The 26,336-nt window shown below is 41.5% G+C and overlaps 1 protein-coding gene across 1 annotated transcript in view; it reads right to left on the bottom strand.

The window, feature by feature from the left end:
• LOC133463817 (probable E3 ubiquitin-protein ligase HECTD2) overlaps positions 1-26,336 on the bottom strand; it is a 118,578-nt gene that overhangs the window by 57,461 nt on the left and 34,781 nt on the right. Inside the window, exons 9-14 of the mRNA XM_061745541.1 lie at positions 24,630-24,778; positions 24,410-24,533; positions 22,494-22,590; positions 22,296-22,403; positions 14,406-14,538; positions 8,902-8,990 (exon numbers count right to left, since the gene is read on the bottom strand). Of these exons, the coding sequence (XP_061601525.1) occupies positions 8,902-8,990; positions 14,406-14,538; positions 22,296-22,403; positions 22,494-22,590; positions 24,410-24,533; positions 24,630-24,778 (700 nt within the window). The remainder of the gene's footprint in view (positions 1-8,901; positions 8,991-14,405; positions 14,539-22,295; positions 22,404-22,493; positions 22,591-24,409; positions 24,534-24,629; positions 24,779-26,336) is intronic.

Genomic DNA, 26,336 nt, shown 5'->3' with positions numbered 1-26,336 from the left:
TAAAGTTTTCGTTTTTTTTCTCTTTATGTTAAAGGGGACCTATTATGAAAAACACGTTTTTTCTTGTTTTAACATTATCAATAGCCCCTCCCCTCAGAATCCAGCACAGAAAATGAGGTGAGAAGCGGTTAAACTAGAGACATGGCCCACAGGCTGAATTTCTGATTTGTGTAGAAAAAACAAGCTTTAGATTGTTTTTAAGACATTCAAGGCCTGTTTAAAATATACATTAAATGCCATAATGGGTCCCCTTTAATGAAAACACCCCATGTTTTTTCCCCCCTAAACGTGCCCCAAAAGTCACCAAATTTTGCAAGCAAGCCAGGCCTGTCGATAGATTAGATATTTAATGGTTTGCATTAATGGGCATGGCCTAATGGCTCAACAGCGCCCCCTAGAAAACTTCGTGCCTCAAGCCCTACAATACGGTTTGACGTACATGCACGAAAATCGGTACACACCTGTATCATGTCGCAACTTAAAGAAAAGTCTCTTGGCGCCATGGCCGAAACCCAACAGGGACTATTTGATAGTTCCTACTTTCTGCCATAACTTTTGAATGGTTGGACATAAAGACTCATGGGTGGTGTCATCGGACTCGGTTTTGAGTCCTTGAACATAATTGGTGCAAATTAGCCTCGCCCCTTCTTCTGATTGGTCGATATCTGATAGTTCCTACTTTCTGCCATAACTTTTGAATGGTTTGATATACAGTAGAGAGTTGTGGGTGGTTTCATCTGATAAATGTCCAGGCCTGAAGAATCTACATGTAAGTCATACAAGCTTCCACTGCAGCCTGAACGTGCACAAGGGTGGAGGGCCCGTTCATCACTGCTTGCAGCTTTAATTATTATTACATCACATTATTATTCAATAAGTTTTCACCTGTTTAGCTTAACATTTATGAAAGAAATAACAGAATAGTGAAGTATTTTATATGTTGTTCATCTGAGTTTATATTTACCTAATACAAAAACCCACTGATTTTTATATTAATTCTTTACACGCACGCACGCACGCACGCACGCACGCACGCACGCACGCACGCACGCACGCACGCACGCACGCACGCACGCACGCACGCACGCACACACACACACACACAATTAGAAGAGGCAGCTAACTTTACATGATTACGTAGCACATTTCAGATATTAAATATATATTTCCTGAGCTGAATACGAGGATCCATTTATAGAAAGCAGAAATATTTGCTCAAAGTTTCATCATCTTCCTCCACGTTGGAATCGCCGGTGGCTCCAAATACTGGGCCGTGATAACTCAAACAACCCTCATTTAAGACTGTGATTAGATCAGGTCTGGAATCAGGGCAGGGCCCACATTTAAGGCGAGCCTCGGACTAAATCAGCACAAACTGGCCCACGAAGAAAAAGAAATAATCCTGCGGTGCAGTAAAAGGTAGGACATAAAGATAACATCTTTCAGAAGCCGCGGCCGGTCCTGCCAAAGATAAGCTGCTGCTGGTTTCTGGTTGGGCTGCGGTTGAAAATGAGAACGGTTCCTTCAACAATGCGGAGGCTGGTACTGCCGCTGCATGATGGGAGTCTTGTGTGGTCAACCACACTCACATGCAGAAGACTGACATCTTAACTGGCCGTCAGACCGGTCCACATTTCTGGGTGTCCGGAGTCCAGACGCCCAGGGGCCGACGCAAAACACTGTTTAGTGACTACGATGATGATGTTTCATTCGCCTGCACTGTAGTCCTGTTGTCCACATGTTATAAAACCTCAAATTAGGAAAGGTTGGGATGCTATGAAATAAAGAAATATTAAAGCTGCAAGCAGCGATGAACGGGCCCTCGCACCCTTGTGCACGTTCAGGCTGCAGTGGAAGCTTGTATGACTTGCATGTAGATTCTTCAGGCCTGGACATTTAGCAGATGACACCACCCACGACTCTCTATGTCAAACCATTCAAAAGTTATGGCAGAAAGTAGGAACTATCAAATATGGACCAATCAGATGAAGGGGTGGCGCGCTTTTTGGCGTCTAGCGTCGCCACGGTAACGCTTTTGACTGAGAAAAGTAATGCCCATCGTTGCAGGATGGAGACGAACATTTTGATGTATAACACACCTGGGTGCACGTTACGGTTCGGGCGAAGAAGCGGCCGAAGGAATGGCATAAATTGCGCCAAAATTACACGATTAATTCAAAATGGCCGACTTCCTGTTTAGTTTCGGCCATGGCACCAAGAGACTTTTCTTTAAGTTGTGACATGATACAGGTGTGTACCGATTTTTCTGCATGTATGTCAAACCGTATTGTGGGGCTTGAGGCGCAAAGTTTTCTAGGGGGTGCTGTTGAGCCATTTTGCCACGGCCTTTAATGCAAACCATTAAATATCAAATTTTCCGCCAGGCCTGGCTTGCGTGTAAAATTTGGTGACTTTTGGGGCATGTTTAGGGGGGTAAAAAGGGCCCTCATTTTGTCGGAAGAAAAATAAAAATGAGGAAAATAAAAACATCTCCTACAGATACAATAGGGCCTTCACACTGTAAGTGCTCGGGCCCTAATAAAGTTTCTTTACATGGAGCCAAAATATTGTTTTTCTTTGATTTCTTTTTATTTGTTTTACTGTAGCTCATTCCCCAAAAGCAGGTTGTTTCGGTACTGTACGGTACGCAATTATTGTTTCTCTGTTTCATCTACCGCAGGATCTCTAAAGTCATCTTAAAGCCTTTTTTGAGACCACTGGAGAGTGTTAACAGGATTAATCCAATAAAAAAGAAGCAAATAAGCAGAAGAAGCAGGATGGTGCCTGGAAATCCTCTGCCTAGTTCAATTGTGACTTGATCTGCTCGTCCACCCTCAGTTCTGATGTCACGACTGCAACAACGTTCAAAACGAGCTATAGGAGCTCAAGGTTTTCAGAGTGAGAACTCGGGCTCAGGCTGGGCTATGATGCTAACTAGTGTCACCTTACTTTCACTCTGATGCAATCTGTCTATCAAACAAAATCCAACACGAGAAAGGACAGCGCACCACCGGGACCCTTGTCGCTATAAAGCATCTATAAAGCAGAAATAACTGTGCTCTATTTGGTCCTTATTCACAGCACAGACACTGAGCCCAACCGTTCTAGTACTAAGGAACTAAAGTTAACGACAGCTCATCTTCAACTGTCACTCAAAAATCCTAATTATGCCTTGATTTGGACTTTTATATCATTGTATCTCATGATGTACATACAAATCTGACCATGGAACTGTTTCCTTGAACCAGGTGTTTATTTCTGCTCCAAAGTTGGACGAGTTCTGCGGAGACGGACTTGCTTTCTCGAGCCAAACTCTAGCGGCCGAAGCCGGAACTACAGTTACTTCCAGACTGACAGCTCTGAAAACCAGATGCTCCTGCTTGTTCCACTATCAAGAGATGCAAACCCTACTGCAAATAGTGCACTGTACCACAAATTTTCACTTAAAATAAGTAGAAAAATCTGCCAGTGTCACAACATTTATCTTCTCATTACAAGCAAAAAAAACCTTGTTCCACTGGCAGATTTTTCTACTTATTTTAAGTGAAAATCTACTTGAAACAGGTGAAAATTGTTGTTTTTTTCCAGTGATGAGTCTTGTTTTAAGTGTAATGAGATTTTTTTTGACTAAAAATTTGACATTTTAACTAGAAATAAGACAAATATTCTTGTTAAGATTTTGAGTTTCTGCAGTGCACAGCTACTGGTTTTTGGCATCCTTCTGCTGGCGAGCCAGAACCAGACATATGATATGCTTAAAGGTGGAAAAATGCTAGATGTCCTTCACTGTTGCCCTTTTTTAAGCTACTTGTGTTATTTTGTCCTTGATTTTACTGACTGGGGTGTCACTCAAGCATGGCGTTGCGCTGTTGCCAAGGAAACTAAAACCATCCTGCTACAGTAGTAAAAGCACAAAGCTTTACTGTCACTACTTTTTCTTGTGAATGACTTGCAGACCTGCCTACCTGCAGTCTGCTTTGCATCTAAATGTATTGAAAAAGCACTGAACTCTGCTGTCAGCAGCTGAATCAGTACTTGGCTCTACTTCCACCCACGTCTTAGTTTACTGATGTTTGTCCCTTTTCCTGCAGCAGAAATGTCAGACCCTTAACTTGCCCACTTTGCATATGGGTCTCCTTATGCAGAAGGGCAAAGAATTCCAGTCTGCAGCTAATGGTTAAAACATGTACGCCTTGTGCTTCCCAGGACGTGATGATTGCCAAAATATAAAGAGGGAACTGTGTTAAAAGAAAATTCCCTCTCAGCCCTTCCACGTGTTCCTTTCAAGTATCTGGACTCAGGTGATTAAACTGCAGTTATGCAAGTCTTTCTCCGTTTTTCCTTTCAGGAACTTGTTTGTACCCTCCATTTTCACTTCAGCATTATTTGTCTGTACATTGGAGAGAAAAAAAGTAAGTAACTCCTTGGGATTGACTTGTTTTCTGCATTAATTCGCCATAAAATGTGATCTAATCTTCATCTAAGACACAGATAAACCCCAATGTGTTTATGCTCTAAAATGCTCATTAAAATGTTTTGCATCTTTACTTAAACAAGCCCATTAAACACTAACCATGGTGGAAGGAAAAAGTAACTCAACTCATATACAGAATAATGACTTTAACTGAAGCCAGCTGGAGTTGGAGCTGTGCACACCTGGAGTCCAGTTGAAGGAAGGAGTTTGGAGGTTTAGAGCTACTTTTGAGAGTTTGTGTGAATCAGATGATTTCAGAATCCACAAGTATATCATGTGGGGTTCCTCAGGGCTCAGATCTGGGACCCAACCTGTTCCATATGTACATTCTCCCTCTAGGACTGATAAGTAAGCAATTCCCTGATGTTTCTTATCTTTTCTATGCTGATGATTAACAGCTTTACTGTTCTTTTATACCCACAGAATTTGTCAAGTTCACAGCAAAAACTCAAAATCTTACCAGGAATATTTGTCTTATTTCTAGTTAAAATGTCTCATTTTTAGTCAAAAAATCTCATTACACTAACAAGTCATTACCAGAAATCAAAGCTGCCCGTCGAGTCGACGATGGCTGCCTGCGAAACGTCCATGTTCCAATGTCTTTTTTTTTTCACTTCTCTTTCTTTTATATCTTACAGGCACGCTCATGACTTAGCATGCCAATGCGGCTTGTACATCTTCGGTCACAGTGACGACACTTGAATGCACCTAGGCTCCTGTCAGCAGTGGCCTCCCTTTGCGCATGACGACGTGCACGTTTAAGTGCGTTGTTTTGCTGCCTCAGATCGTCCAACTTTTTAAGGCCAGCATTTGTGGTGTTGTTCCAGCTGGAACGCTCCAAAGCCTCGAGTTGCCATGTGTCCGGTGAGATGTCACATTACTTAAGAGTGCTCTTTAGCGTATCTTTCCATCGTAGGAGTGGGCGATCGACAGATCTTATTCCTTTAGCAAGCTCTCCAAAGAGTACTTGTTTCGGGAGTCGGTTTTCAGGCATACGAGCGATGTGCCCTGCCCACCTTAGTTGTATCTTGGAGAGGATGATCTCAATATCCATCGTATTGGCTCGAGTCAGAACTTCATCGTTAGTCACTCTCTGATGGTATGAGATGCGAAGGATTGCTCGTAGATGGCGTTTTTGGAGGCAGCGGAGACGTGTGATGTGACGACGGTATAGTGTCCACAATTTTCACCTGTTTCAAGTAAATTTTCGCTTGAAATAAGTAGAAAAATCTGCCAGTGGAGCAAGATTTATCTTCTCATTACAAGCAAAAAAATCTTGTTCCACTGTCAGATTTTGTCTACTTATTTTAAGTGAAAATCTACTTGAAACAGGTGAAAATTGTTGTTTCTTCCAGTGATGAGTCTTGTTTTAAAAGGATCTACTCGGCACGTTGAACCTGTGGTAGAAAGGCGCCAAACCAAGGTGAGGCGAGTTGATTCGGGCTGAGTAGGTACTAGTGGAAAAGCTCCATTACACAAACGGTCAGTACATGTAGACAGTTCAGTTCTGTGTCTACTGTGCAATCAACACGCCTCTAAAGACACGAGGCAGAGAGGAGAAGAAGAAGTGCTGTGATTTCCTGGTAAACATCTGTTCTTCGGGACCTCATATATTTATTTTGGCAGTTTTTAGATGCTAAGGCTTCTGTGGGTTTAGGAGAATATCTGGAGTGCAGTGAAAGTCTAAGGAGGTGCTGGAACTCTAGTTCAGATGTTGGCTTACATTTTCATTTCATTTTCTTCCCCATTCTGTTTCTTTTTCTCTTGGATATTTGTTCCATGCTGTTTACGTGTGTTTACTCTTGGACATTTCTCTCTCCTCCACTGCGCCACGCTGTTTCAGCGTTTCCTTCAGCCCTCCCTGTGTCAGCGTGTCTGTGCTCCTGCTGGAGATGGTTTTCTCTTCCCGCTCCGCGGCTGCAGCGCCGTAGTGATGGAGCGCTGCCATGGCGACCGCGCTGGAACACGGATTGATAAATTAGCTCTTAGAACGAGCACACATGTGGAACATACACAGAACACCCAGAAGCAAACACACACGTGCTGCAAAACTCTCACACACACACACACACACACACACACTTCCTGCTCCTCTGTTTCCATCCCTTCAGAGGACGTCACTGCCTCACACCTCCACCTCCACGTCCACCTCCACCCCAGCCTTAACTAAGCACTCAAAATACAGGATTTATGCAATAAAAGCACCGATTTTACCCTTAAAGGACGCAGAATACACACACTTAGACTGCGCAAACACATTTATCACTGAACACATACGTAATACAGGCCTTTTACACACACACACACACACACACACACACACACACACACACACACACACACACACACACACACACACACACACACACACACACACACACACACACACACACACACACGGCCAGGAACAGGCAGCTATTAGGTTATATAACCTTTTGACAGTTCCCAGCTGGCTAGTAACTGGTCCTAAACTGCAAGCTCATGCTCTCTCTCTCTCTCTCTCTCACACACACTCTCACAAACGTATGATAAACCCTAACACACACTGCAACACATAAACACACGCACATAGTTGTGGAAGCACGTTGTAAAGAGGAACACAGTAGAGCTCTGCACCGCTGGAAACTCACAAAGTGAGAGTCATGCATGAATGTTTCCCGTAAAGAGAGCAACATTTGTGCTTTACTTGTTGTAATATCTGAAGCAACTGTGAGGAGGCTGAAACCTGTCTCTTTTTGTGGCGGTTTTTCACCGGTACCTACTCTGCTCTACTCATCTCTGCTCGGCTCAACTCAACTTTCTTTTCCATAACAATTCAGCACCTGATCTAAATGAAGAAGACAACAACACTAAAGATGTAGAACCTGCAGGAGATGATAGATGTGCTGCTGGGTCTGTGGCTTGTGTTTGATATCAAGTTAAAAATGAGAGTGAGAGAAGCTTCAAGCGGTTATGCTTTTTTTTTGTTTGTTTGTCTCGGTGCTGCTGAAAAGTCAGCTGGAGCCGTGAGCAGCTATGAAGAGACAGAGCTCCTGGTAGATCTGGTCGTTCCTTATCACCGTCTAGATCAATTTTTAATTCTCTCCTCAGAGTTGGATCATGAAACAGACTTTTGCTGCCATTGCTGGTCGGATAAAATAAACAAGAAGCATAATTTACTGGGCTTTGGGTTTTAAGAAAAGATTTTTAACAATGATTTCTTACCTTTAAGGTCATCATGAGATGAAAAAAAAAGATGTATGAGGTGTCGTTGTGCTTCTAGCCAAAAAACAAAACAAAAAACATGGCATGGCATGGCTAAAGGGACAGCGCCCATCAGGAGAACATCAGGACCAATGGCAGGCAGCTACGGCGATCCAGTGTTATAGACGCAACCTTCCTTCCTTTTAGACATTTCCAACATCGTTCCCAGGACGGAGCATCAGCTTCTGCTTCATACAAACTGCTTTTTTCACAATGTTTTGGAAGAAATGTGTTTGTGTCAGTGAGCATCGTCTGTTCCAGTCTGATCTTCATAAAAATCTTATTTACCTTCAACCTCAAACACGTGGTTAAATTATGTGGCTCCTACGTGCAAAGTCATGGAAACCCACTTACTCCACACTGCAAAAACTCAAAATCTTAACAAGAATATTTGTCTTATTTCTAGTTCAAATATCTCATTTTTAGTCAAAAAAATCTCATTACACTTAAAACAAGACTCATTACCAGAAAAATTACTTGTTATGTGACAATTTTCACCTGTTTCAAGTAAATTTTCACTTGAAATAAGTAGAAAAATCTGCCAGTGGAACAAGATTTATCTTCTTATTACAAGCAAAAAAATCTTGTTCCACTGGCAGATTTTTCTACTTATTTTAAGTGAAAATCTACTTGAAACAGGTGAAAATGTTGTTTCTTCCAGTGATGAGTCTTGTCTCAAGTGTAATGAGATTTTTTTGACTAAAAATTAGACATTTTAACTAGAAATAGGACAAATATTCTTGTTAAGATTTTGAGTTTTTGCAGTGCAGCGCACGTCTGGCACATCGTGGCTGTGCGAGCAGATTTGCACCTGCAACCTGTCCGGCCGTCTCCAGGAGACAGGCAGCTACAAGCCGAGTCTCCGACGCCTCTGAGGAGCCGTTAACGTCATGAAAGATCGCTACGGCGCTCAGGAGTCCGTTTGTGCAGGTGGTTGTGCAGAGTCCAACAACTTTTTAAAACTAATCTCATTTTTCACCTTTATCTTGCATAAATTGACACCTGACTGTGTGCATACAGGGTGCTTTAATGACTTCAGGGTCGTCCTTCCAGTAAACAACTAGACAACTGAAACCAAAGTACGGCAAAGCAGGATGAATAATAGATCAAAAAAGTGTTCACATGCAGCAGGTAAACAGAACGGGTCCAAACCCTGATTTCTGGGTGTAGAATAAAAAGGATACAGTCCCCACCAACTGGAACTCCGAATAGTTGTCACACTTCCAACTGCTGAACCAGTGACAGCGCGAGTCCTTCATGTAGGTGAACATTCCTACGGAACAAAGAATCGGTGAGATTTGAGCAAAAAAAGGTAAATCAGTGAAATCTGGACGAAGAAGAGGAGAGAGGAAGGACAGAGGAGTCACCTGACTGCTTCACTCTATTAAAGCAGCACAAACACTGAACTAACAAGAAACTGACGGAAGTGAAAGGTAAAACCTACCTGACGACTGACTCATAAAAAGAACACATTGATTTTTAAATTGTGGTTCAACACAATCATTTATCAGAGTAACAATTTTTAAAATTCATACCGAAATACACAGTTGAACACAGAAGTGCTTAAATAATTCTGTATTTATTTGCATTTAATACGGAAGAGTATTAGGGCCACGCAGGGGAAAAATAATTGAGAGGGGAAGATTTTTTTTTTATTGTAGGCACTTCGAGAAAAAAGTCAAAATGTCGAGATTAATGTTAAAATAAAATGTCAAGAATAAAGTCGAAATTACGAGAATGAAGTAGGAATTTCGACTTTTTTCTCAACATTTCAACTTTTTTCTCGAAGTGCATAATGAAAAAATATTATTTTTATTTTTCTCCTGCCTGGCCCTAATACTCTTCCGTAATTTAAAGATGTAAATATTTGAACACATATTTTTAATGAGCCAGTTTGATGCTCATGTATCAGAGCGTCAGACTTCAGGTGGGAGAGCAGCAACAGTTCCAGCTGCTGTGAGTGGTTACTTTTGTCTTCTTGTCCCTGTGACCAATCCTCCTTTAGACTCAAACCCGCCCATCTGATTTCCAGACAGCCACAGAAACCCCAAAATAAATAAAAATAGAAAAAAACCTTGTTTATGTCATAATATTCCCAAATTCTGCACAACATTTCAAATTGCAGATCCCCCGATTAGTTTTTTTATGTCCACCTGGATGTATCTGGATCAGTACGGAAGAGTATTAGGGCCATGCAGGAGAAAAAATATTTGAGAGGGGAAGATTTTTTTTTATTGTGCACTTCGAGTGAAAAGTAGGAAATGTCGAAAAAAAGTCGAAATTTCGATATAAAGATAAAATTTCAAGAATAAAGTGGAAATTTCGCCTTTTTTCTCAACATTTCGCCTTTTTTCTCGAAATTGTTGAAATACAATTTCAAAAATAAAGTCGAAACTCTTTTCTCAACATTGTACTTAGAAATTATTCTCTACATTTTGACTTTTTTCTCAACATTTCGACTTTGTTCTCGAAATTGTACTTCAACATTAATCTTGACATTTCGACTTTTTTCTTGACATTTCGACGTTTTTCTCAAGTGCATAATGAAAAAAAATCTTCCTCCTCTAAAATATTGTTTTTATTTTTCTCCTGTCTGGCCCTAACACTCTTCCGTAGGATCAGAGATGTACCGGGAACCCGGGACGTCTTTGGTCTTTGCTGAGCTCTGACTGGGAGAAGAAGCAGCGGTCTGTTCTGAGAGGAGACACATCTGGAGTCTGGACACCCGAACCTGACACCGCCCCACACTAAAGAGCTGGTCTACACCTGTCTGTGTGTGTGTGTGTGTGTGTGTGTGTGTGTGTTTGAGCTGGAGCCGGGGTTTTCCCTAACCCTCCTAATGAGGGGAACACACAGCTCTCATTGAGAGCGCTGCGTCAGGCCCGTGTCCCCTGGCACCAGAAACACAGACGACCGCAGAAAAACGGGCCCATGTCGGAAAGAACAACTCGTTCCAGAAGAGACCGAAAGACGTAAAAGAAAAGAGTCGGAGACATGGATGCACGGACAGATGTTCCAGAAAGATCCCGAGAGCCTGAGAAGGACCTGATATTCTTGGAGGAAAGACCAAACACGATAAAAACGTCAGTGAGCCCGAGCGTTTAACCGGTTCTGGAAAGGAACTGTGGTTTCATCCGACAAACATCCCGCCTGCTGCCTGAAACACCAAACATACAAAACATGGAATCTTCCTCTGAAAAGAGGAATGACTTATGTCAAACACCTGTTATTGAAAATTAATTACAGCATTTGACCCATATAATTTTTATCAAAGAACGAGCTTTGCACAGCTGCCCTGCCAACGCTTTCTCCGTCACACTGCAAAAACTCAAAATCTTAACAAGAATATTTGTCTTATTTCTAGTTAAAATGTCTCATTTTTAGTCAAAGAAAATCTCATTACACTTAAAACAAGACTCATCACTGGAAAAAACAACAATTTCCACCTGTTTTTTTTTTTTTTTTTGTAATGAGAAGATAAATCTTGTCCCACTGGCAGATTTTTCTACTTATTTCAAGTGAAAATTTACTTGAAACAGGTGAAAATTGTCAAATAAGTTATTTTTCTGGTAATGACTCTTATTTTAAGTGTAATGAGATTTTTTGACTAAAAATGAGACATTTTAACTAGAAATAAGACAAATATTCCTGGTAAAACTTTGAGTTTTTGCAGTGCAGCCAGGAAAAACCATCTCGCCCATTTAAATCTCAACCACCTTGAAAAGATCGATTTTCTGATTATAAATCGATTCTCATATTAATTCCTAAAAATTGATTCATATGTCTAAAGATCGATTTTTTTTTCTCATCGTTACATTACAACTTTTGGTATTTGTTTTGTTTTTGCCACAAAAAGGAATGTTTTATTCGACACGAGCATAACTTGTGCCATGTTTTTGCCTTTAAATATGTTTAAAGGTATGAAAACATGAACGTTTTCAGATATAATTGAATACATTGTCTATATTTCTCTGCTTTATATTCTGTCTTGGAGTACATTTGCATAAAATGCTAAAACCCAAATTCTCAAAAATTAAAAACCGAAATAAACCAAAAATTTAGACGGAATGTGGGAAAAAATAAAGCTGATTTCATCCGTCTCTGTTTCCTCCCTGGATGTGTTTGGTAATTCTGCCCCACGATGTTTCTGAAAGCAGTTGTATCAGCATTCTGGGAGCTGATTGGTCCTTACAGCATCATTAGCTGCAATACTTGCTGCTGAATCTCAATATAATACTAGTATTAATATGTTGCAGAACTACACAGTCATATAATTCATGCAACAGCTGAAAAAACAGTTTTAATAACACTAACCCAAATCAATATCAGAATCGGATCGAATCAAAGTATGATAATCGATTCTGAATCTTAAGAATAGGAAACGACTTGATTCTTGACATTTGAATCGACCCCCAGCCCTGTGTTATAGTAGCATTTTTTACCTCCGGCTGTCTTGCTGTCTTTTGGGAATTTTACATGTAGTTTAATTAGCATATCATGTAAACAATCCCATGCAAAAATCAAAAGCTGAGAGCTAAATAAAAACCATTTCATAATCATGAGATTCATAATCCGATTAGTCGACTATCAGTTGCAATAGTCGATGACAAGTTGATAATCGACTGTCAGAAAAGTCTGTGGTTGCAGTTCTATAAGAGACAACCAGGATTGGAGTCCAAAGCTCCTCTGGCTGCTTTTTGCCGTTAGTCAGGTCAGGAAAGCTGGAAAAAACATCTTGCAAATGAAGTTGAAACTGATTTCAACATGAAAATGCACTGTTCTGTAGTTTTAAGTGGAGCCGTTGGTGCGTGGACGGACATACTGGCAGGTTCAGAGACCCTTATTTTTTTTCCAGAATCTGCAAATATTTCCCATGTTGGCAACAAAAGAAAACGGCAAGGGGCTGTAGTCATAACAAGACTGTCACGGTGAGAAGCGAACCAGACTGAAATGAGAGATAATTGCAAAGTTTCTAAAAACCAACACCGTCCACTTTCCTCAACCATCTGACACTTAATCCTGCTGCAGTTTCACTCTCCTACAAACTCACTACGCACGTCCACCGTGGCCTCAATCTAATAAAAATTGTACTTTCCATCTTTAACCAATAAAAATATAATTTTCTTTCCGCTTGTTTTCAATAAAGAGGAGCTTAACTTTCCAGTGACTTTGTATCAAATGAAAGTTACCTTCTGGACTCGACGCTGACTCGTACCCTCAGCTGTCCAATGAAGCTTTTCCACTTTAGAAGATCATTGTAAACGACGGTTGGGACGATAACCAGAGTTCTGCTGCTACACTGCAAAAACTCAAAATATTACCAGGAATATTTGTCTTATTTCTAGTTAAAATGTCTCATTTTTAGTCAAAAAATCTCATTACACTTAAAACAAGAGTCATTACCAGAAAAATAACTTGTTATTTGACCATTTTCACCTGTTTCAAGTAAATTTTCACTTGAAATAAGTTGAAAAATCTGCCAGACGGACAAGATTTATCTTCTCATTACAAGCAAAAAAAGTCCTGTTCCACTGGTAGATTTTTCTATTTATTTTAAGTGAAAATCTACTTGAAACAGGTGAAAATTGTTGTTTTTTTCCAGTGATGAGTCTTGTTTTAAGTGTAATGAGATTTTTTATGAGACATTCTAACTAGAAATAAGACAAATATTCTTGTTAAGATTTTGAGTTTTTGCAGTGTACGCTTCAGACACACGGACATGGATGTTCTGGCCAGTGTTGTGCTAGTTACTGAATTGGTAGCTAGTTACCGTTACTAGTTACTTCATTAAAAACTAACTCAGTTACTTGACCAAAAAGTAATGCGTTACTATGAAAAGTAACTTTTTAGTTACTTTAAATAAAAACATTTTTTTAAATGCTCCCATTAATCCCCTCTAGCCTTCATTTCAGCAGGTACTGTATGGATTTGCATCGTTCTGCATTCTGATTGGCTAAACAGTCTCCCCACTTCTTCACTTCCTGTGTCAATAACGTTGGTTTCTTAGCAACAAGCTGAGAACGGCCAATGAGCTTCAGCAGCAGCTCAAGAACGGGAGCCTTTGATGAATCGTTCATTACAGTCTCAGATATAATCCATGGTGGCATGTCGGTTTATAAGAATCTTTTTGCCCAGAAGAAAAAAGAGCGTCAACAACGACCCATAACTATTTTCTTCTCTTGAAAAAACACCCCTGCACCGCGGCTTTAGGGGAAAAAGACGCTACAGAGTCGGGATGCAGCGGCTCAGAAGAGCAGTGAAATAGGTGCAAGGCGGTGCTGATCTCTGCAATTTGAAGCCTTCTATAATAACTGTAAAAAGAATTTCACTTATCACAGGTTCTTTTTGGAACGTAATCCCTGCAAAAAACGAGGGATTACTGTAATGACAATATCTCCACGTTGCGAAACTCTCCTTCTCTTGGCTAATTACCGTCATGTTTTTGAATGCACACACACATCCACACTACGTTTCCTCCGGTCTCCGCGTGGGGGAAAAAAAGCTTCACTGTAGCCAGAAATAACGGAGTAACGCACCGTTTGGTAACGGAAACTGCGTTACTGAATTTAAAAAGTAATGCGTTAGAGTATTAGTTACCGCAAAACAAACGGCGTTACTGTAAAGCGTTACTAAATACCGCGTTAGTCCCAGCACTGGTCCTGGCTGAGGGAACAGGAACTGCACTCACCGTAGTCTGTGTGGAAGATCTGTCGCACCAGCAGCAGGAACCACTCCTTGGTCAGGCCGCCCATGTCCAGCCCCGCCTCCCCCACAAACGTCACCCGCAGCTTCTTCTTCAGGTCGCACCGCTTCCTCGTCAACTTCAGGGGGAGCAGAAGACACACGTCAACGGAAACACTCTTCAACGTTTGAGTATTAGCATCAGGGCTCTCATCTAATCAGTTTATTGGACACCCCTAGAGGTAATGTGGGTTGTGAGGAGAGCTGAACCCGTCTACAGGTGGGATCTGCGGAGGAGGTTGGGCTTTTAAGATCCATAATCTGACATTTTTGGCCGTTTGGCTGCATCCATACCATCCACTCTCCTCAGCATCTTTTAACAGGATCAGGGTGGTTTAATCCCACCAACATTCCTTTATTAACTCCATCAACAGCACTTTACTGAGCATGAACACCCCTCACACTCAGTCACGTGGACCTCCCTCGTTTGGTGTGGCATGTGTGAGACACATTCATTCCAATCATTTGAACATCCATCCATTATTATTCCCGTCATCCCAGGTCGGGTCGTGGGGACAGGAGACCAGACCTCCCTCTCCCTGGCCACTTCTTCCAGATCCCATGGCCTTCCAAGGCCAACCGAGAGACTTATAGCGCTTTTCCACTAGTACCTACTCGGCTCTACTCATCTCAACTTGGCCAAGTTTCTTTTCCATAACAATCAGCACCTGGAGCAGAAGTAGGAGGTTGGAGTGAAGCTGCTGTGACTTATTTGATTGTGTGATCTAAAGGAAGAAGACAACAACACTAAAGATGTAGAACCTGGAGGAGATGATAGATGTGCTGCTGGATCTGTGACTTGTGTTTGATATCAAGTTAAAAAATGAGAGTGAGAGAAACTTCAAGCAGTGACACTTTTTTTTTGTTAGTTCGTCTCGGTGCTGCTGAAAAGTCAGCTGGAGCCGTGAGCAGCTATGAAGTGACAGAGCTCCTGGTAGATCTGGTCGTTCCTTATCTCCGTCTAGATCCCTTTTTAATTCTCTCCTCAGCACCAGGTTTATGAACATCTGACCCTCAGAGTTGGATCATGAAACAGACTTTTGCTGCCATTGGCTGTTGAATAAAATTAACAATAAGCCGTCATCAGAGTCTCTTTCTCTGATGTCACATCCTGACTCAGACGTCTGACTCCAACCCCCCGACCAATCGGTGGCCTGTAGTGTGATGATGTCAGATACAGCCGACTCAGCAGCTTAGAACCTCGACAGAATAGTTACAGAAAAGTATCTCCTCGTCACGGTAGACCCCTAGTGGGAAAGAACTGAGGGGAGTCGAGTTGGGCTGAGTAGGTACTAGTGGAAAAGCTCCAATAGTCCCGCCAGCATGTCCAGAGTCTTCCTCCAGGTGTCCTCCCAGTGGCACGTGCCCCGGGAAACCTCGCCAGGGAGGCGTTCAGGAGGGATCTGGACCAGATGCCCCAGCCACCTCATCTGGCTCCTCTGGATGTAGAAGAGCTCAGCTCCTTTTGGTCGCTTGTATTGAGGATCTCGTTCTTTGGGTCATGACCCACAGCTCAAACCGTAGGTGGTGGTGGTGGGAACATACTCCGGCTGGTAAATTAAGAGCTTCGTCCTCCAGACCAAGACAAAGCGATGTACTGGTCTGCCCGTTGACCTCCCGCTCCATCCCTCGTCCATTCATGAACAAGATCCCGACGTACTTGAAGTCCTCCCCCAGGGATCTGATCCCTGACCCGGAGAGATCCCCCCGCCCTTTCCCTGCATTCAAACTGCTCACGTGAGCAGAAAACTGTTCTGATAAAACACAAGTATGGAAGCTCCTGGTATGCCTGCTCTTCAAAAGTGGTTGATTTCCTTTATCGCATTGTACCTGGGTAAAATCCCAGATGGACTTATGTCCCAGGACAACTACCTCTATAAAGTGCTCTTGGCTGCGAGCAAGAAGGCCATTACGAGGAAAGGGCTGCACACAAATCTGCCATCAAAGGACGACTGGACCACAATAGTTGAGGATTTACGTTGCATGGAAAAACTGACCTTCTCCTTAAGATTAAAGGCTGAGCAGTATATAAAATACTGGTAAAGGTGGACTTTATATTCTGTGGAATGTAACTCATTGACTGTGTCTCATTTTTAGTCAAACAAATCTCATTACACTTAAAATAACAAGAGACAAGAGTCATTACCAGAAAAATAACTTGTTATTTGACAATTTACACCTGTTTCAAGTAGATTTTCACTTGAAATAAGTAGAAAAAATCTGCCAGTGGAAGATTTCTTTGCTTGTAACAGGGGCGATTTTAGCATCAGAGCTTTGGGGGGGCTCAGCCTCCCCAAAGTTCATGGACCACAGAACCCCTAGGGGGGTCCGGGGGCATGCCCCCCCGGAAGAAAAATTTGTAGATTTTAAGTAAAAATGGATCAATCTGGTGCACTTTGAGGTCAAAATGAAGGGACTAGATCTATGAAGACCTATACACATCAATATCTTCTTTACTGTTCTGTGGTTTTACAGCGATGAAAAAATAATTGTTTCCCTATATATATTCTGCATACAGGTTATGGTAGAATTTTGCTTGCATAAATAATACCAAAATCACTTCAGGGGAGACTCAAGTAAAGTAATATTTTGCTTTGTAGCCAAAACAAAAGTAAAATTAAATCAAATCAAATGGAACTTCCTAACTTATTGGCTGGAATAATATTCCGACAAGATAATATACTGTAAGCTAAAGCAGGAGTTTGCAGTCAACTAGTTGAAAAGCAGCCACTTGCGATTCTGAAGGGCTTAATTTCATTCAGAAGACAAGAGACCCGTTTGAAAATATGTTCTTCACTTATGCCCATATTGTTTCTCAAAAGACATTGCATCCATTTAGACCCGCTTTACTGCGAGCTAGCATGACGGCTGGCTGGCTGGGTGTGTCATGGTAGCCTTGCCTATAGTCACCTGTCTGGCAGGGATAGTGACACGTTAGTTTGTTTAGCTACTACAACGGTATGCGCTAATTTGCATATCAATATGCGCTAATTGAGTAACTAACGACTCTGACTGCTCAATGCTCACCTCACAGTTTCAACCTGAGTGGGGGCTGGGGAGAACGATTGTTGACTGTGAAGGGCTACTTCGTTGCTGCAGTGTGTGTGTGTGTGTGTGACCTGTGTGAAGTGAAGGGATTAGGCACATAGATGGAGGAGGGAGCGCCTGGCAGTAGCGGTTCTAGAAACTTTTCGGGTGGGCTGAGTCAGGGCCCCCTTGGTGGGCTGAACCCCCTAAATGTTTGTCAGCACACCCTAAGAACATAGAGGGGGGAACTCACACACAGCGCATTGAGTGTAATCAGAAACTGCTAGTAATGACCACCAGAGGGGGAAAAAAAAAAAAAAAAAAAAAAAATTGTCTCTATTTTTTTGGGGGGGCTGAGACTTCTTTTGGGGGGGCTCAAGCCCCCCCAAAAAGGGCCTAGTGGCGCCCCTGGCTTGTAATGAGAAGATAAATCTTGTCCCACTGGCAGATTTTTCTACTTATTTCAAGTGAAAATTTACTTGAAACAGGTGAAAATGGACAACAGGTTATTTTTCTGGTAATGACTCTGGTAATGATTTTTTGACTAAAATTTTTTTTTGACATTTTAACAAGAAATAAGACAAATATTCTTGGTAGGATTTTGAGTTTTTGCAGTGAGTTTTTGCAGTGTGTGACTGTAAAATCCATCCAAAAATTTTTTTTTTGGGGGGGGGGGTTCTTTATTTTTATTAATATATGCCCTAAGTCAACCTGTTTGTTCTATTATTTTATTATTATTTTGATTTATTTAATTTTTTTTTTACTTCTTTACTCTTTTTTTTAATCACCAATAAAGAGAAAGTTGCACAAAAAAAAAAGTGGTTGATCGTTCAGGAGCTTCTTCACATGTCAAACAGAGTCAGATTTAAAACCTCTTCAGAAGCACAGAATGGATCCTTTAATGAGCACCGTCACATCTACCGATACCGAACATTTGCAAGCGAATACCTTCTCTGGACCAGATTGGACTACTTTAAGAATTATAAACATTTTGGTTGAGCCTCAAAGCGTAAACATTTGACACATGTATTCCACTTAAGACCTAAATGGTGGGGTTTGCAGCAGATTTATGACTGTGCTCCAGCGCAGTCATGGAGGTTGACTCATGAATGGACAACATTAAGGCATTCTTCCTAACCCTCATGAGAGGCTCTGTGTATTCACAGACCTCTCCCACCCAGTGTTCCCACACCACAAATTAGCCGGATTTTTCCCACACTAAAAAATTCATTGGAAGTGCATTTTTTTTGTTCATCATCACACGCCCGAGGAGTTGAGATTCCATTTTACACCCAGGACAACTGTCTGCATCTGTGAGGGGAAGCTCTCCCTTCATCTCTTTAACCGCTATCTTGTTGTTCAATCTTAAAGGAGAGTCATCCCTCCATTTTTCCGAGGTCTAAGCAAAATGTCTGAGACAGCTTTTGATCAAAATACTACAAAAATACTTTCCAGCAGCTTATTTTCTCTGTTTGTAACAATGTTTTATGGGGGCGGAGTCCACCCCTCATTCAAAATTGCCATTAACTTCCATGAATTATATGAAGCATAGATAAGATAAACTCGGGGAGGCTGCATATCAGCTGGCCAGCTTTTATAATTCTCTTCATCTTTGACAGCACCGTCTTTTGAGAATCCAAAATGTGAAATGTCCTTTGACTGCAGATAGTGCAGAAACATTTTCTTTCCAAACAATGGAAGTGATTAACCAGAGAGGGTCATGAGTCTGAGAGAAGGAGGTGGAGCAGGAACTTTAGATTGGTTTATGTCCAATCAAGCTGACAAAGATGAATAAGAAAAGCCAAACACATTCGGGTCATTGATGATGTGTGGTTGACATCAAATGAAGCACCAGGAGGAGATTTACATCATTAACTCCCTGTAATGCTGGTGACGGCTCCACAGAGCAGAAAGCACTCCAACCTGCTTTCAGGACGGACGTCAAGCCCCGTGCCAGGCTTAAACTTGTGTAGTTTGTATTAATGTTAATTATCTGCTTTAATTCATACTAGGGCAATGTGCAATGCAACACACACTTTGTACACTGCAAAAACTCAAAATCTTACCAGGAATATTTGTCTTATTTCTAGTTAAAAAGTCAAAAAATCTCATTACACTTAAAACAAGTTATCACCAGAAAAATAACTTGTTATTTTATAATTTTCACCTGTTTCAAGTAAATTTTCACTTGAAATAAGTAGAAAAATCTGCCAGTGGGACAAGATTTATCTTCTCATTACAAGCAAAAAAATCTTGTTGCACTGGCAGATTTTTCTAATTATTTTAAGTCAAAATATACTTGAAACAGGTGAAAATTGCAGTTTTTTCCAGTGATGAGAAATGAGAAATTTTGACTAGAAATAAGACAAATATTCTTGTTAAGATTGAGTTTTTGCAGTGTATGTCACACAACCTGGATACTCTCAGTACTATAATATTACCATCGCTGGTATTTCATTATTGTAATATGCATTTTTTGCTCAAGTCACTTTAAATTCAAGTCATTTTAGATACAATCCATATTGCTTTTATATGCTGCTAAATCTATTTTGCTACTATGTATGTTTTATGTTTGTTCCTTTGATTGATTGTATTGTTTGACTGAATTGTTTTTATGTTTTCTGTGGGGACTGCGGGTGGAAACTAGCATTTATGCTAAAATCCGGAGTATTTACACTGCTTAATGTAGTGTTCATTAATACGTATTGTCCCGTCTAAATAAACTTTGATTTGATTTGATTTGATGACGTGACCAGCAAACGGTCCAGATTTCAGTCCAATTAAACATCTACGATCAAACTTGTCAAAAAGAGGACTCCCCTCTTGTACAGCTGAGAAACAGCTGGACCTGACTGATGAAGAGTCCTGTGTTTCAAGTCCGTCCCTGACAGACTCCAAGCTCTTCAAAAAACACAGACGGGACACATCAAAGTGTCTCATCGGGTTGGTGATTGCCGTTAATTATTACAATTTATATAATTATTTTGAGGTTAATGCAACGCATCCAGGATATTCAACTGTCACATTATTGAGATTTGTGGCAGATCTGTGATTCTTTACGGAAGAGTATTAGGGCCATGCAGGAGAAAAAACTATTTGAGAGGGGAAGATTTTTTTTATGGTGCACTTCGAGAAAAAAGTCAAAATTTCGAGATTAATGTTGAAATACAATTTCAAGAATATAGTTGAAATTTTGCCTTCTTTCTCAACATTTCAACTTTATTCATGAAATTTTGACTTTTTTCTTGAAATTTTACTTCAACATTAATCTCAACATTTCAACTTTATTCACGAAATTTTGACTTTTTTCTTGAAATTTTACTTCAACATTAATCTCAACATTTAAACTTTTTTCTCAACATTTCGACTTTTTCTCTCGAAGTGCATAATGAAAAAACAAATCTTCCTCCTCTAAAATATTATTTTTATTTTTCTCCTGCCTGGCCCTTACACTCTTCCGTATAAACCTAATGAATGTACTCAAACCCCTCCAATGGTATAAAAAGCCTCCAGACTGCCCAGAGAGCCTACAGTGACGTCACACAGGGTTAGTCCAGCTCTTTGTGATGTCTCCGGGGACTCCGGGGGACTGATACCATCAGCTCCGTCCAGGTATTTTCCAGGACTGCCGTGCCACCGTGGCAGGCTGGATAAAAACAGCAGTCGCCTCGCCTTCTGCCTTCAAGTGTTTCAGCGGAGCTCGGGTCTCTGGCACGTCCACTCTGTTGAAGCTGAACTGCGTGGGACATTCGAGGCCAGTGAGCCAGAGCGGTGGGTGACTCCGGCCAGCCAGACGGGATTTTTAAGGCATAGAGAAGATTTTAACTGCACGATTCTAATGTGCTCATGAATGTATTTTACTATTTGTCTGTTTCTGAAGGTATTTGATGGTATTCATCAACATTCAGCCAGGTTTTATTCATTTATTCATCAAAAATGAATATGTCCATGTCCATGACACACACAGACATCCAGACACCTGAATACCAGGAGGGTCAGGACTAGATCCCTGTGCAGGACTGTTTTCTTCATCCCGCTGCCGCTGAATTTCTGACCATTACCGCCCGCAACATGTGTGTTACACTCCTGCAATGTTTATATCCACTCCCGCCAGCATCCGCAAAACTCTGAGAGTTCATGCCCGCACAAGATTACACTGCAAAAACTCAAAATCTTAACAAGAATATTTGCTTATTTCTAGTTAAAATGTCTCATTTTTAGTAAAAAAAAATCTAATTACACTTAAAACAAGACTTGTCACTGGAAAAAACAACAATTTTCACCTGTTTCAAGTAGATTTTCACTTAAAATAAGTAGAAAAATCTGCCAGTGGAACAAGATTTTTTTGCTTGTAATGAGAAGATACATCTTGTTCCACTGGCAGATTTTTCTGTGAAAATTTACTTGAAACAGGTGAAAATTGTCAAATAACAAGTTATTTTTCTGGTAATGACTTGTTTTAAGTGTAATGAGATTTTCTGACTAAAAATGAGACATTTTAACTAGAAATATGACAAATATTCCTGGTAAGATTTTGAGTTTTTGCAGTGTAAACACAGTTTCTCCAGATATCTGACTTGCCTTGCTTTGTTTTTGTTTTGTAAAGACCTTGTTTAAGGTTCTTTTCCCGGATGGTCCTGATCCCGACGCAGCCCTCTAGTCAGGACTGGACCCAGAGCTGAAGGAGCTAGCTTGAATATGAACTGAAATGAAAAGGCGGGACAGCGCCGGGCTGCAGACCTTGTTGTGCCTCTGACTCTGGGCCTGAAACCTTGAACACAGAACATCTGTTGTGTGTTTGAGTGCTGACCTCATCCAGTGAGTCGCTGAGGAGCTGCGCTCGTCGAACTTTAATGTTGAGGAACAGGAGGTTCATGTCTACTCTCTGCCTGCGAGAAACTTTGCTGACCAGGCTTTGCTGTGAAACACAAACACGTTATCTGTTAGTGGGCTGGTCCGGGTTCATTGTCAGGAGTATAAGCTGAAGTGAGCATTATCCGGGTCTCACCCTGGCCTGGCTGATCATCTGCTGCTCCGAGTCCTTCTGGATGATGGCTTTCTTCACCCCCGTAGACAGGATGAAGGGAAACTGGCAGAAGGAAAACCTGAGAGAAGAGAAAGAAAGACCAGAGTTAGCAATCCTGAAGAGGGATTCCTCCTCTGATTTTACACCATTGTAGATAAAAGCTTGCATGTTTTCAGCGCCAAGAGGGAGCGTTTCTCAGGTATTTCTACCCAAATGGACAGATTCTGAGAGCCACACTGGATCACTGGTCATAGGAACCACCAAGTCCTGATCCATTTCTTCCATCGGACGTTAATGAGCAGTGACGCAGCGTGGAACGGACGTCACGGACCGTTTCCACGGTTCTGGGTGAACTACTGCAGCTGTGGGGACTTTAAACCTCTGTGCTCAGGGGTGGATGTGACTCCCAGGTCAGGCGGATGTCAGGTGGACTCTAGCTGGCTACTGACATCCCAACGGCAGTGTTGTGCATGAACGGGTTCAAATGAACGCGTTCATTGAACACGTTAATTTCTGTGAGAACGTTGAACTGAACGCAACATATTTACAAATAAAGAACTTGAACGTGAACTTGTTCATTCTGCAAATCATGAACTGGAATTTGAACTGTTCAGATTATGTGAGTTTCACTGTTTACGTCCAATTATTACGGAATACATTTCACCAGCGGGCGGCACATTTAAAATACTCGACGAGACGACGACTACATTACCCACAATGCAGTTCACACAGTAGCATAACAACGGGCACCAGCTCCATGGCAATGGTGGCCCGAGCCCGGTGCATCTTTACATGACCAGTGAAGAGAGAGACGATGCAGAAGCAGCGTCAGATGATGATCCTTATCATTATCATCATCATCATCTCTGAATGTAAAACACTGGATCCTGCAGTGTGGGAGTGAGGGGGGCAGGGTAACGGCCCCTTTTGGGCGGGGGAGAAGGTTCGTCCCTCAAGACTCCTCTCCCTGGCCCTGCCCCTTCTCAACCTTTCCCCGACCCTGCACCCCAACCTGGGACTTGCTGATTGGGCCGGAGCTTCGGGAGCTGTGTGCTGGCCTACGGTCCCCACCCCTGGTCATCCCGTTGCTGCTTCCACCTGCCTGCTGTGCTGTTGCCGTCCCTGACCCACCAGTCTGGCCCTCGGCAGGAGGGTCCCCCCTTATGAGCCTGGTCCTGCTCAAGGTTTCTTCCCTCCTAAAGGGGAGTTTTTCTTGACACTGTTTGGCTTAAGGTTTTTCTCCCACTAGGGGAGTTTTTACCTGCCATTGTTTATGTAATAATTGCTCGGGGGTTTATGTTCTGGGTCTCTGGAAAGCGTCTAGAGACAACTTTTGTTGTATTAGACGCTATATAAATAAAATTGAATTGAATTGAATTGAATTATCTGCAGGAATTTTACACTTTGTCTCCCAAAGAGTCTGATGGTAAAAATCTAAGCTTTCTGTGCAAATTATGTCCACCTGCGCTGAGAAAACAAGTCTGAACGTCTCGTCAACTTCAAATTTTAAACGCCATGTGGAGTTAAAGCATCCGTCCAGTGTGAGAAAATATCTGCAAGTCCTTGACAATCAAACAAAGTCATCAGGAAAGACCAAGAAGACCCAACAGCCCCAAACGACCCCAGTCACTGCTGCTCCTTCAGGGGGAGGATTTACCTGCAACAGGTAGAAACACTGATAATGGACTACATTGTTGGAGATTTACATCCTCTGAATAAAGTTGAAAAGCCACCAGGACAAAATATTATTGTAAACAGTGAACAGTTTTAGGATAGGGTGGTGTTTCATTCGTACTTCTCACCTAAAAATTTTTAAATGAACTGAATTTGAACTAGTTCAAAATGAAAATGGTGAACTATGAACGTGAACTGTTCATTTTTAAACTATGCTAGCTGACCTGTTTGAGTTTCCGTAGCTCTGCCAGGTCCTGTACTCCTCCATGAAGTCTATGTGCTCCAGAGTGATGTTGTAGAAGTCGGTGAAAGGCATGATGGGAGGCGACGACACGCTGTTGGCTGCATCTGACGAGGAGACGGAGGAGAAAGTCAAACAGGAGTAAAAGAAGCGGCGGCGTACGCCAACATCAACCCATGCTGGTGTTTGTGCAGGAGACTCACTGAACAGGCTGAGCACCTTGGTGGCGGAGGGAACCCACCACGAGCACTTGGCTACCGGAGGAAGCTCTTCCGGCTCGGCGGGGAAGAGGCGGGTGGAGATGAACTGAAGGAGGCGCTCCACCAGCTGCCGGAAGCGCCTGGCCGACAGCCTGACGGACGCACAAGAGCAAAAAAAACTGCCGTCATGCAAAAATATCCACGGGCACAAAAATAGATCCGGAATAAGGAGAAAATAAAAGAAATGGCACAGCTTTGGCTGGAAAAACGGGCTTTCTGGATCTGAGCGGAACCAAACAGAACCTCTAATTTGAAGCAGCTTGCTAGTAAATCATCACCACAAAGAGCATGTTTTCTAAAGCTCCTTACTCATGCTGAGAGACATGGACAAGCTGGCTTACAATTATACGTACAGGCTGCAAGAGCTTGGATGAAAGCAGCTGCGCCAGTCCGAAATTAAAGAAATAGTGGCATAAATAACACGGGGATGGTCTAAAAGTAGCTAACTTCTCCTTCTGGGGTTTCGGCTCTTTTTTCTCTTATATTTGGATCGTTTTGCTCGGATGCACAACCAGGGGCTGGATTCACCAATATGTTCTTAAGAACGATCTTAAGAAATGTCTTAAGATCTAAAATTAAGAAGTTCATAAGAAAGTTCTTAAGTGAAATTCCTCAATATTTTCTTAAGAACCGTCTTAAGAACTGTCATTTCTTATGAATTTCTTATTTTTCCTACTTAAGAACTTCCTAAAATGTCATTGCATTGCAGGCGCTAGCAAACAACATTTATAGGTAGTTTGGGTCTTAACCTTCAGTCACTCACTAAACATGGAGAAAGAGAAAAAGAGATGCAGGAACTTTTCAAGGTTATGGTGGATGAGATTAATGTGTGAAAAAAAATACTATTGGGGGAAATTAATAATAATAATAATAATTAACTACCAAGCTAACTTAAGTTTTTTCTTAAGAAGAAACTTAAGAAGAAAGTTGAGAAAATACTTAAGAACTTTTTTGGAGAATATGACTTCTTCTCTTTTTTCTTCTTATGACTGAACTTAAGAAAAAAATGACACTTAAGAAGATTTTTCTTCTTAAGAATGTTTTGTGAATCCGGCCCCAGGTTATAGACGCATGATAGACGCATATAGACGGGCCCGCCTCGTCTCCTGACCACCTCAAAACACAAGAACAAGCAGGTCATTTGCTTAAAAGGTCACATGATGTTTAAGTTCCTGAGGTCCAGTGTGTTTTTTCTCTCCAAACTATAGAATAAGAAGACAGGACCAGGACAGGTCACCAGTCTATCATGGGATGGAATGATTTGCATATCCTCTTCTGTAGAACCGCAGTTGCTTAAACTTTCATTTATGTATCAAGGTGTTGTGCTGTGGAACAGTTTACAACATCTAAGTGAAACATGCTCAACATTATCTGTATTCAAAAGAAAGCTGAAAAATTTAATTTAATTGTATTCTGAATTATTGTATAACTCTGAATTCTAAGTTATACTGTATACAGATACACTATGTATTGTGCTTATATGGTTTTGTGAAATGTTTTTTATTTTTTCTTGTTTTTAGGAGGGGGGATTCCCTTATAAGCCCTTCGGGTTTTTATGACCTCTCCTGCTCATCTTTTCTTAACTTTTTTCCTCTGTGTAATGTTCTTTTTTATGAGTGCAAACAATAAAAAAAACTGGGATGGAAATCC

The sequence above is a fragment of the Cololabis saira genome, chromosome 17 (assembly GCF_033807715.1).
Source record: "Cololabis saira isolate AMF1-May2022 chromosome 17, fColSai1.1, whole genome shotgun sequence".
In the NCBI taxonomy this organism is placed as follows: Eukaryota; Metazoa; Chordata; class Actinopteri; order Beloniformes; family Belonidae; genus Cololabis; species Cololabis saira.
This window is presented reverse-complemented; position numbering and strand designations above follow the sequence as displayed.